General features: G+C 42.1%; 1 protein-coding gene across 1 annotated transcript in view; it reads left to right on the top strand.

The window, feature by feature from the left end:
* SLC16A12 (solute carrier family 16 member 12) overlaps positions 1–13,125 on the top strand; it is a 79,526-nt gene that overhangs the window by 50,779 nt on the left and 15,622 nt on the right. The window contains 2 exon segments of the mRNA XM_058697125.1: positions 5,387–5,523; positions 5,526–5,637. Of these exon segments, the coding sequence (XP_058553108.1) occupies positions 5,433–5,523; positions 5,526–5,637 (203 nt within the window). The 5' untranslated portion in view covers positions 5,387–5,432.

Raw genomic sequence — 13,125 nt, 5'->3', positions numbered from 1 at the left:
CCTTCTCTTCTCTGGGCTTCAGCATCATCACGGTGAAGGGGAGAAGACGGTGCCCAGCTCTGAGGCTTGGGAGGCTCAAGTGTGCCTGCTCAAGAGGACTGATTAATCATAGGACTGCGCACCGATGCTTTCAGAGCTGTTTCTCCCCACCCTGGAACCCCGTGAGAATGTTCCTGGGTCTGTGGTGTTACCCAGGTTGACTTTAACTTAACAACAGACCTCTGTTCGCTGTGCCGTCGGCTCGGCGCTGCTTGGGAGGGTTACTCCCATCTTTAATTTGGATTCATGCAATTGTATCTTTTGAGCGATCCTCTCAAGTTGGTCCTTAACTCCTAGATTGTGGGAATGCCAGGGAGAAGCTGCTCGGCTGAAACAAACGGAGACAGCAGAGGCGAAGTAAAAGTTAATGATGCTTAATATTTTTGTAATGAAACGGAACATTTTCTTTTGCCAGGCCTTGTTACCTACATCATATCTTCTACTGAACAATCACCTGATTTTCATTGTGTTGCATCAATAAATGATACAGTTCTTTCTAGTCCTCGAGAAACCATACAAAGAATTTTTGTGCGCATGTCCACGGTGCAGGAGTGGATCTGAATTACCTAAGAAAACTATATATAAAATGGTATCAAATACAGTTTTGAAAATGAATCATAACAGTCATACTGGCTGTATACTTTTCTGCATAGTCTTTGCAACTGCATTCCTTCTGGCACAGTCTTCCTACTCTTTGTGACAGTTACGAATATACAACTTTTACGTGAGTTTCATATCACTTCCTTCCCAATGCACACACAATATTAGTGGCTGCTTTTTGCCTTACCATTGCATCATAAATGTTTTCCCATACTACAATATTATCTTCTTGTTTATGGTTTTAAAGGGGTGGATACTGTTCCATTTGTTGCTTGTGTCATAGCTCTCGAACACTTCCCAGTTGTTGAGCACTTAAGTTGTTTCTGTTTTATATATTATTCATAATGCAACTATTATTTTTCACCTATAGTGTCCATCTTCTCTTAAATTGTTTTCTTAGGATAACTTCCCAGCAATGAGATGACTGTTCAAAGAATTTGAACAACTTTTTAATTCCTGATCTATCGCGCTGTATTATACTGCCTCCTTGGGCATTCTATTTTTTAAATTTTTAATGTTTATTTATTTTTGAGAGAGAGAGAGAGAAAGAGAGCAGGAGAGGGGCAGAGAGAGAGGGAGACACAGAATCCAAAACAGGCTCCAGGCTCTGAGCTGTCAGCACAGAGCCTAACATGGGGCTCGAACTCTAGAACAGTGAGATCATGACCTGAGCTGAAGTTGGATGCTCAACCTACTGAGTCACCCAAGCGTCCCTGTTTGAGCATTTTTGAACAGCACTGGGCAGCACTGACTGGGGATGGTCCTTATGCTGGACATTTATGGGTTCGTGGATGTATGGTCTTAAATTGGAACACAGCTTACCCTTGGGGTTATTTTAATGGGAAAACCTATGAAGAAGCTAGGACCGAACCAAGGCAGAGGTTTCTGAGTTTGGCTTTTTGACTTGTACAACTGATTCTGTCATTTCATGACACTTGCCACCCCATTATGTCTAAGCAGTGAGTTATTTCGTTGTGCGTGTGCAGGTGTGGGCAGAACTTCAAATGCTAGTCCCATTAAAATTGTGAGAGAGAGACGTGCTGGACGAAAAGTATCCCATAAATGTGACTCACATGTGGCTGTTCAAGAAACTTGGAGTTATGGCAATGTGGTACAGGCAGACGTTCAAAATCTGCTTGCAGGAGCCTGTCAGGTGTCGTATACGAGTGAAACAGCAGGGCTGGGCGATACAGGAGGTCAGGGACAGGGTGACGTGGGGAACACAGGCCTTATCCAGGAATGTGCTGGTACTTGACTCCCTCTGATAGCTTCAACAAAGGAATGCCAGCTCGGTATCTTTAGCACTTCCAATTTTTCAAGAGAATTTGGAAATCTAATGTTTTAGGTGTCTTGGTCCATTTGGGCGACTGTAACAAAACTACCACAGACTGGGTGGTTGACAGACCTTTATTTCTCACAGTTCTGGAGGTGGGAGGTTCAAGATCAAGGTGCTGGCAGGATTGGCGTTGGGTGAGAGCCTGTCTCCTGGTTCCTAGACAGACTTCTTTAAGCTGTGTCCTCATATGGCAGAAGTTAGGGTAAAGGAGCTCTCAGGGCCTCTTTTATAAGGGAACTGATCCCATTCACTGTGAACTCACAGGCCACCAGTTTGTTCAGGTGGCTTTAAAGAGGCACACTTGTAAGATTCTACCGTGAGCCATTTTCCTTCAAAAATTGTGGTTTTAAAGTAAAAGATATCTTATTAGTTTGATTTGTCCATCATTTACCAAGTGGTACATAGCCCGTGTTCCAAACAATGCGTGCTTCGCCATATTTGAAATGGTGTTGCGTTGAATTCATATTATTTCAGATTTCTTCTGGTGACCATGATACAATCGTACCAACCACTGAGTGATTTGCTCAGTCCAGTGGAAAATGTATCTGTCCTGTCAAAACTCTTATTTTCGTCTCTTAAATAATTCATCCCTAATGGTAATTTAAGAAGTCTGTTTAATATACTAAAAAATACCCTGAGAAACACCGTATGTCACCGTTCCTGTGAGGCCAGAATCCAGGACAGCTTAATGGGGTCCTCAGCTCAGGGTGTCACAGGCCGCAGTCAAAATGTCAGCCAGTCTGTGTTCTCAACTAGAGGCTCACCAGGAAAAGAAGTCGGCTTCCAAGATCACTTAGGATGTTGGCAGAATCTGCTTCCTTTCTGTTGTAGTACTGAGAACTTCAGTTTTCTGCTGTCTCCTGGAGGCCGTCCTCAGCTCCCAGCAGGCTGGCCACAGTCCCCTCCACGTGGCCCTCTCCATAGGCAGTGTGCAGTGTAGCAGCTTGCTCTTCAAGGCAAGCAGGAGAATGAGAGCATTCATTTCTAGAATGACTGAGCCTTACACAGGATGCCATAATCATGGGATTCCTGTCCAGTCACCTGTGCCCTACTCTGGTTAGGAGCAAGTCACGGGTCCCACCCACACTCAAGGGGAGGGATTATACAAAGTCAAGAACACAGGAGGAGGGACCATAGGGGTACGGTAGAGTCTGCCATAGAATTTCCAGTGCCCTAAATACTGCCTGGCACATGGTAGACAGTAAGTGCTGGTAGTTGATTGAATTCATGTTGCAGCCATTACTTTTTGAACCACGTATTGCTATTTTTTTCCCAAGTCTGTGCTTTTTCATCTGGTTTTATTTATTACACGTTTTGATATGTAGGAAAGGTTAAATGTCAATTTCGACAAATCAACCAAATTTTCCCTTGGTTTGTTATGTTACTTTACATCTCAAGGTGCCCTTCTCCTATCTAGAGATCAGATAAATATTTGCCTCTATTTTCACCTAGATTTTTAATGATTTCTTTTTTCTTTTTTTTTTTTTTTTTACATTTAACTCTGACCTATCTAGTAGGTTAAGAACTAGAGGGAGAGTTGTAACATGATACAGTGAGTAATCCTTTTTTTCTCCACTAATCTTTGCTACCTTATTTAGCTATACTGTGTTATTATATACTTGATGCTGGACTCTCTATACTGTTTCATTTATTTGCCATTCTCTTCTTGCTTTAATTACACACTTACAAAATACAGCATTGACAAAAAATTTTTCATTAAAAAATAAAAATTAGAGGGGCGCCTGGGTGGCGCCATCGATTAAGCGTCCGACTTCAGCCAGGTCACGATCTCGCGGTCTGTGAGTTTGAGCCCCGCGTCAGGCTCTGGGCTGATGGCTCGGAGCCTGGAGCCTGTTTCCAATTCTGTGTGTCTCCCTCTCTCTCTGCCCCTTCCCCGTTCATGCTCTGTCTCTCTCTGTCCCAAAAATAAATAAAAAAAATAAATAAATAAATAAAAATAAAAATTAGAGCATCACCAGTCAGAAATGCCAAAGAAGTTACTATCAGACTCATTCAGTGTAATAATTAGGTACATGGTCTAAGCTGTTGTAACAGAGAGACTGAAAATACAGAGGCTCAAATAAAATTGAAGGGTTTTGGTATTTTGTGTAACTGTGCAAAGGTATGTGTAGTCCAGAGCTAGAGAGGCAGCCCTTCTCCACCATCATCTAGGGACCCAGGCTCCTTCCACCCCATAGCTGTCCAGCCCCCAGGGCGCTGTCCTGGTGTGTGTGGGCATAGCTGTCTCATCCTTACATCCATGCTCCAGTCTATGGAAAGGGAGTGGTGGAAGTCCTGGGAAAGTGCCTTGGCCTTTGAGCTCATGAGCCAGAAATGGCATATTATTTTTCCTTGCATCCCTTTCATTTAGACTAAACCATGTTATAAAGAAGATGTGGTGTGTATGTATGTGTGTGTGTGTGTATATATGTGTGTGTGTGTGTGTGTATGTGTATACACACACACACACACACACACAAACACAATGGAATATTACTCTGTGATAAAAAAGAATGAAATCTGCCATTTGCAATAATGTGGATGGAAATAGAGTGTATTAAGCTAAGCTAAATAAATCACAGAAAGACAAATATATGATTTCACTCATGTGAAGTTAAAGAAACAAAACAGATGAACATATGGGAAGGAAAGGAAAAATAAGATTAAAAACAGAGAGGGAGGCAAATTATAAGAGACTCTTAAATACGGAGAACAGGGGCGCCTGGGTGGTTCAGTCGGTTGAGCGTCTGACTTTAGCTCAGGTCATGATCTCACTATTTGTGAGTTCAAGCCCTGCGTCGAGCTCTGTGCTGACAGCTCAGAGCCTGGTGCCTGCTTCGGGTTCTGTGTCTCCCTCTCTCTGCCCCTCCCCCACTCACAATCTGTCTGTCTCTCAAAAATAAATAAAACATTAAAAAATTAAAAAAAAATACAGAGAACAAACTGAAGGTGGCTGGAGGGGTATTGGGCAGGGATTGGGCTAAATGGGTAATGGGCATTAAGGAGGGCACTTCTTGGGATGCGCACTGAGCGTTACTTGTAAGTGACGAATCACTAAATTCTACTCCTGAAATCATTAGTACACTGTATGTTAACTAACTTGCATTTAAATAAAATTTAAAAATTAAAAAAAAATAGGCGAAACCATGTTGCCACATCCACCTTCAAGAGAGGTTAGGAAATATGGTATCAAACTGGGCGGACGTGGATTTGGCTAAAATTTAGGAGGATCTGTTATTAAACAGAAGGAGAAGGGGTATCAAGGACAGCTAATGGCCTTTGCCCCAGTCCAGGATCCATAGCTACAAATAACCGTATTTAACAGGAAAAGAATGATCATTTTTGTCAAGTGAAAAGTCAGCCTTTGGATATGACCATAAAATATAAATATGTCCTGGTTTTTGGTTTTAGATGGCCAGCAACCCGTGTGCCAGGTAGCATTCTGTGCCAGTCTTGAATGCCAACAGGAAATCACTGGACAGCAAACCTCTTCCAGGATCACAACTGGGCTATTGAAGTAACTCGAAAAAGAGGAAAAAAAGAGCTGAGGCCATGGCAAAAAGAAACCGAGTTCAGTCTACCTCTCCTCCAGATGGAGGCTGGGGCTGGATGATTGTGGCTGGCTGTTTCCTTGTTACCATCTGTACTCGGGCAGTCACCAGGTAGGTGGGATTTTCTTCTAGATTTATTAAGATGATCTGGCTTGTCTTTTCTTCTAAGTCTGCTTCGTTCTATTTCTGAACCTCTCATTGTGAAAATATCTGTGTATATGTACAGGGTGTGTGTGTGTGTGTGTGTGTGTGTGTGTATTTCTTTTGCTTGGATATCTTTTTCTTTGCGAGGAATGTGATTTTCTAATACCTGAAAGTCCTGGATAGTGGTGTCTTCTATAATATCTGGCACATACACCTGAAATGTGAGGACATTTTTAGACTAAACGTTGTGGCTATTCCAGCCGTTTGTTTTCGTAAACAGCTCATCCCAGAAAAGAAAAATACATAAGGTCAAAACAATCCTTGAAAACCTCTTGGCTCACCAGATACTGAGCTGTTGGAAAGCTTAGTACCTAGAATTTAAATTCTTCTGCTTCCTTTTACATTTGGCTGGAGGCTAAGTTCTAGGTTGAAGGAAAGTAACAGCGTTAAGTACAGGCTTCTCTCATTCTTGTTCATTTCTCCTCGTTCTTTTATCCAAGGCCCTATTGTTGAATATGCTTAAGTTAAACCCATGTACATTGGGACTCATTCGTCTCACTTATATTTGGAGTAAATGTATGCTTGAGGTCTGCATGTGCTAGGTCTTCCCTCTACTGCCTTCACTGAAGTAGAACTCTTTACTCTTCTCTGGCAACACGCCCTTAGCAGTGACCGAACGTAATTTGCCCTGAAAACTTTATTTGATGACATCATCAATAAAAGCATCAGTAACAAATATATAACGCAGGAAATAAGCAGGCTCTTTGTGTTTGGTAAAATAAGAGTTGGTTGATTATGTATCATAAAAACCTATAGGTTTGTTTAACATAATATGGTATTGGGTCTGGTTTTTTATTTTTTTCCATCTCTATCATGGGTCTTGTGTTGTGGGTGTGAGGAGTCATAGAGTTAAAAAGGAATCTTTTGGTTCTTACATGCGGAAGCTCCCATCATTTCCATCATGGAAAAGTTCTGGAAGTGACTTCAGTGCTTTATAAGGAGGTTGATATCTTTATAAGGAGGTAGTGGAGTCTTCATGACCCCTTTTATTTATTTATTTATTTATTTATCTATTTATTTATTTATTTTAACGTTTATTTATTTTTGAGACAGAGAGAGAGCATGAACAGGGGAGGGGCAGAGAGAGAGGGAGACACAGAATCTGAAACAGGCTCCAGGCTCTGAGCCATCAGCACAGAGCCTGATGCGGAGCTTGAACTCACGAACCGTGAGATCATGACCTGAGCCGGACGCTTAACCGACTGAGCCACCCAGGCGCCGCGCCTCATGACCCCTCTTAGATGGAATAGTTTTATATGTCCCCACGAATAGATTAGGACACTGGTGCTAACATAGGTTAAGTGACTTACCTACAGTTTTGGTCTAGTGGGACAGAACTGGACTGGATTTCTAGTCTTTTTTACTTCTTGTCTTGTTTACTTGCCATTGCATGTGCACATGTAATCCACCAACTCTTTCCAACACAAACCAGATTATCTTCCTATCTCATTATTTCTCACACATGCACCGTATCTGCCCCATCTTCCATACGCATGTATATATTCACACACATATCCTCTGTTAGTACCTTTTCATTGTGAGACGTGATTACTTCAGTCTTCACCTTTGTTCTGCTCTAAGATGTAGGCACTTTGAGGAAGTTCTGTGGCCAGTTCCTTGTCCCCTGAAACACTCTGCACCTTATCCTCTAGAACAGTGTGGTATCACCAGACGTAGGTTTTTTTTAAAAATTGCCTTGGTGATGGAATCGTTGTCTTAAGATCTTACTTCCTAATCTCCATATGGTTGTCACACCAGTGATGAGAAGTCATGGTGCCAGGGGACAGCCATTCCTAAATTCTTCTAACGGAGGCTCTCTACCCTCCTTGTCCTGCTGGCAATCAGTCATGTTAGTTGTCACCCCAATTCATGTACAAACAACTGCACATTAAGGCTTGGAGACTTCTGGATTGTTTTTGAGTGTTGTACTCTGAAACTATGGAAGTGACTTGGGGCAGGTGTCTGTAGAAAATTGAGGACTTACCCCAAGGACACTGATTTCTTGATGGTCTTTTATGCTCATTGGCATCTTATATGGCTTGTCTTGTTTGGCAAGACATTGAATCTCATTTTTTTTCTCTCAATCACGGTGGAATTGCTGTGGAACCCATGACTGTCACCCAAGGCTGAAAATCTTGCATATTTTTTTTCGGTTGTATCCTTAAGTTTTCAACTTCAAGTTAATGGAAATCAAGTTCCCTAATATCTAGCTATACGTTCATTGAGGACAATGCTCTATCTAGGTGTTTTCCAAAAACACAGAGATGCTGGAACACCGCCTGGTAGGCTCGGGCACAAATAACTGAAATCCAAATCCAAATGGGCTAAGTATACATCGGATAAATACAGCGTGTAAAATAACACTGGTGAGAGAGGGGTTAATTCTGATCTGGGAGTTCAGGACAGCTTTCAAGAGAAGTTGTCCCTGGAGTGAAGTCTTGAAGAGTGGATAGTATTTGGCCAGGAGGAAATGAGAGGGAGAGAGGTTTCAAGCTGCATTAGGTGCATGTACTTTATTTGCTTTCCTCACTTTGTGATAACAGTGGGCAGTCCCCCTTCCTGAACTGCTAAGGGTTTAGCCAGAAACCAGAAGAGCGTTGTGGCAGGTAGCAAAGACCTGTTCTCAGAGGTTAATGGGAGAGGCTGAGAGGGGCATAGCTGAGCCGAATTAAGTTTAGAGGAGAAAAGTGCAAAGGCACGGCCAGCATTGGAACTCAGTGTCGTGAACAGGCAGCAGCCAATAGGACTGGAGATAGGGCCAAGGAAAGCGGCCCCTAGGGTGATTTGTCAAGTCAGAGGATCAGTGCCTATTGTGCAATTAAGTCTTTTTTTCCCTGTTTAAACTGTATACTTAAAAATTAAACCATACTTCCAGGTGCTAAAAATTTGAACAATACAGAGATGCATAAAATAGTCTTTTTCTCATCGCTTCCTGAATGCTAGTTTCACTGCCCAAAGTTAACCTTGTTATTAGCTTCTTCAGGCGTGCCCCCCCCCAATTTAAGAACCTTATATCCATCTGTAAAGCATATTATTATTCTTTTCATTGACACCAATAGGATCATACTGTACACACTGTTTTGAACTTATTATTATTATTATTTTTTGCTTAATAATATCTCTTGGAAGTATTTCCATATTCAGCACATACAGCTCTACTAAGATTCCATCACAAGGATGTGTGCATAATTGATTTAACACATTTTGATTGAAGGACTTATATTGTTCCCTGGGTTTTGATTTACAAACAATGCTACATACAGTCATGATCCAGACCACTTTAAAATCAACTTTCAACTCTTGCCTTGTAACTGACAATGCTGCCTTACACGTAAAGTTTACATAAAGCTCGAAGTTGTCTAGGCTATTAAAGCCGTCATTCTCATTTATTTATACTCTCTGTTCATTAATGTGTGTTGAGTACTTATTTTTTGCCTCAAGGTGTCTTATTACCAAACACATTCTCTATTTCAAGAATCACATTTCATCGTGAAATTATGTGACGTTCTGTTTGTAAACTGACCGCTTGAGTTGGAGTTGATGGTTGAAAAAGCAATACTTGATTTGAATGTTCAAAGAAAACCTCCAGCTGTAAGACCTAACTTTTCTCAGGGCACCTGGGTGGCTCAGTCAGTTGAGTGTCTGACTCTTGATTTCAGCTCAGGTCATGATCCCAGAGTTGTGGGATCGAGCCCTGTGTCAGATTCTGCACTGAGCTTGGAGACTGCTTAGGATTCTCTTTCTCTCTCTCCCTCTGCCCCTCTCCCCCACTCACTCTCTCTCTCTCAAATTAAAATAATAATAAATAAAATAAAAAATAAAAGTAGTACATGCTCATCAAAAAAAAAAAATATCAGAAAGTAAAAGGAAAACAAAAGTTCTATAAAAAACAGCACCTGGCTGGCTCAGTTGGTTGAGTGTCTGACTCTTGATTTCAGCTCAGGCCATGATCTCATGGTTCGTGAGTTCGAGCCTCACACTGGGCTCTGTGCTGACAGAATGGAGTCTGCTTGGAATTCTTTCTCTCCCACTCTCTCTCTGCTCCCCTCCCCCCACTCTCAAATGAAATATTTTTAAAAAGTTATATTTAAAAAAGACTTATTTTTCTTGACATCTTTTGGATCCAAATTAACTTAGTTGCAGTAGATGTCTAGAGTCCTGTGGAATTGGGGGGCTCTTTTAACAATGGCTGAATTCCTATAAATAGTAGCTAATGTTAGCTGAGTACTTGTTCTGTGCTGGTTAACATTGTTCCAAGCACTTTTCATTTATTAAATCATTTAGTCCTTGAAACAACACACAGAGGTCGAATAATGTGTCCAGAGTCACAAGGGTAGTGAGTAGTACTGCTTTTAACTACTAGGCTACACTGGCCAGTGGATCACTTCCACATTGATGCACTGGATGACTTCATCAACTGGAGGACCGTCTTTCCCAAATACCAGATGTTGTCAACATCTAGCTCTATAGGAGCCAGAGAAGAAGTTTTATTTTTTAAGATTATTTTTTCTTTAAAAAAATTTTTTTAAAAATGTTTATTGATTTTTGACAGAGAGAGAGAGAGAGAGAGAGCTCAAGTGGTGGGGTGGGGGGTGGGAGGTGGGCAGAGAGATAGGGAGACACAGAATCCCAGCAGGCTCCAGGCTCCGCACTGTCGGCACAGAGCCCGACACAGGGCTCAAACCCGTGGACCGTGAGATCAAGACCTGAGCCTAAGTCGGATGCTCAACTGACTGAGCCATCCAGGCGCCCCAAGATTTTTCTTTCTTTTTAAGAAATCTCTACACCCGACAAGGGGCTCAAACCCACAACCCCAAGGTTAAGAGTTGCATGCTCCATCAACTGAGCCAGCCAGGTGCCTTGAGAAGAATTTTATAGCAGAGTGGCAAGATTGAGATACTAGGCATGTTGGCCCCTTGAGGGAGAGTATCTTTGAGAATGGTATTTCATACAGATGACACTTGCGTGATAATTTTGTTTCCTTATTCTTAGGAACAGAGCCTATCAACCAGTGAAGGATGTTAGGAGTTGTTTGCTACTGAGCATGATCTAATGAATGCATTATGACTGATCCAGTTATGCTTATCAAACTGCTTATTTCAGAAATGAGGAAAAGAGACTCTGAGAGATTAAGAAGCTTTATCCAAACTCTCAGTTACTCAGTGTGAGGATCAGCGATCAGGACCCAGCTTTCCTGACACATCAGATGCACAGATTTTCCAAAGGACAATAAAAATTATTTCTGGAGTGAGAAGCACGTGTGCTCCCGATAACATTTATTTTCTTTAAGGTCATGCCTGTGCTTAGAAGCCAGAAATCATGGAACTTTACCATTTGAAAAGTACTTTTTTCCCTTTTGAGAACAAGTAAGAAGTGATACTTGTTTTTTGAAAGTCGCAGTCAATCAGAAGCATGTTCATGGTTATTAAATTTTGCCTCTGGCAAGCCTATTCACATGGTTAGATAAGAATCTCGGGTATTATTTTTGAACTTTGCATACCTAAAGTTTGACTTTTATGACTAATCAGGTCAGTTAAGAAAACCATCAATCAGAAAACTGAACAGCAATAAAACAAGATAAAAAAGTTACAAGAGACAAACATAGTCGCACAAACATGAAATCCCTCAGAATGATTTAGTGAAGAGAAGAGACTGGCTTACCATCGCAAAATGTCTTCTCATCATCTGGGACCCTTTTTTGTTAGTCACCCCATGTTCTTTCCCATCTCTAGCTTCGGGATCTTCCTCCTACTGATACTTCATTCTGCCAGCTTATGAACTCAGATTCTTCACATCTCTACTTCACCTTATCTGGCTACACGTTCCTGGTCAGCCACCCTCCAGTCTTCCTCTTCCCTTTCTCATTCATGTCCTTGAAGTTGCCGTTCAACCTTTTTTACTTCCTTCACTTCTAGTCACTTTACCAACGCTAATCCTTCCTTCCTTCTTTCTTTCCTCCCTGCGATACCTTGAACCTTGAACAATATTTAATGAACACCCAGGTAATGATATGAGATCCAGTGCGGACATGGTCTTTGCTGTGACAGAGCAACAGTCTAGTGGAGAATACAAACAAACGCAAAGGGAATCGCCATATCCCTGTAGTGTGGTAGGTGTCCCGCATGTCATGTGAACACTTACGAGAGGTATTAAGCCCAGACTCAGGTTGTCAGGGAAGCCTTCCTGGATTAGTTGACCATTAATGTTTATTTTTGAGAGAGAGAGACAGAGCATGAGCAGGTGAGGGCAGAGAGAGAGGGAGCCCCAGAATCTGAAGCAGGCTCCAGGCTCCGAGCTCTCAGCACAGAGCCCGACGCGGGGCTCAAGCTCCTGAACCGTGAGAACGTGACCTGAGCCGAAGTCTGATGCTTAATCGACTGAGCCACCCAGGTGCCCCTGGAGGAGTTGACTAATATCTTTAGACTACAAGAATGAGGGCAGCTGAGAGAGCAGTGTAGAAAAGAAGAAAACTCTTTAATGCTCAGAGGTGTGAAAATGTATGGGTGGTATGTTGAAAGTGATGGAAATAAGTTCAGTCTGGCTGAAATGAGGAATGCATGGTGTAGGTTAGGGGAAACACTGAGAAGGGTCAACTCCTGCGGGGTCTCAGAAGCCATGTTAAAGAGTTTGAAGCGTCAGGATCTCTTTCGTGTTCTAGTAAGGTCACTGACCATTGCATATAAAATGTACAGAAGGCAGCCAAGTGTGAATTCAGGGAGATGAGTTAGGAAGGTTTGGGCTGCAGTCCAGGAGAGAGGTATGCGCATGAATTATGAATGATAAGGGGAATGGAGAGCTGTGGAGGCATTTGAGAGCTATGTATAAGGTAGAATAAAGCCTGACCATAGATTAGATCAGTGGTTCTTTTTTTTTTTTTTTTTTTTTTTTTTTTTTTTTTTTTTTTTTTTTTTTAACATTTTTTATTTATTTTTGGGACAGAGAGAGACAGAGCATGAACGGGGGAGGGGCAGAGAGAGAGGGAGACACAGAATCGGAAACAGGCTCCAGGCTCCGAGCCATCAGCCCAGAGCCTGACGCGGGGCTCGAACTCACGGACCGCGAGATCGTGACCTGGCTGAAGTCGGACGCTTAACCGACTGCGCCACCCAGGCGCCCCTAGATCAGTGGTTCTTAACCAGGCTGATTTTGACCTCCAGGGGACAGTGGGCAATGTTTGGAGACATTTGGGGGGTGGAGGCCAGGGATGCCACCAAACACTGTATGATACCCAGGACAACCCCTAAAACCCAGAGTTGTCTTTGTTAAAGATGATGGCCAAAATGTCAGTAGTACTTGGGTTGAGAAACCCAGGCTAACGATCACTTAACTATTTTGATAATGAGGCAATGTCTATGAAATTATTATTCTCTTTTAAGTTTATTTATTTATTTTGAG

The sequence above is a fragment of the Neofelis nebulosa genome, chromosome 13 (genome assembly GCF_028018385.1).
Source record: "Neofelis nebulosa isolate mNeoNeb1 chromosome 13, mNeoNeb1.pri, whole genome shotgun sequence".
NCBI lineage: Eukaryota > Metazoa > Chordata > Mammalia > Carnivora > Felidae > Neofelis > Neofelis nebulosa.
Note: the sequence above shows the minus strand (reverse complement) of the source record. Positions and strands in the feature narration are given on the sequence as shown.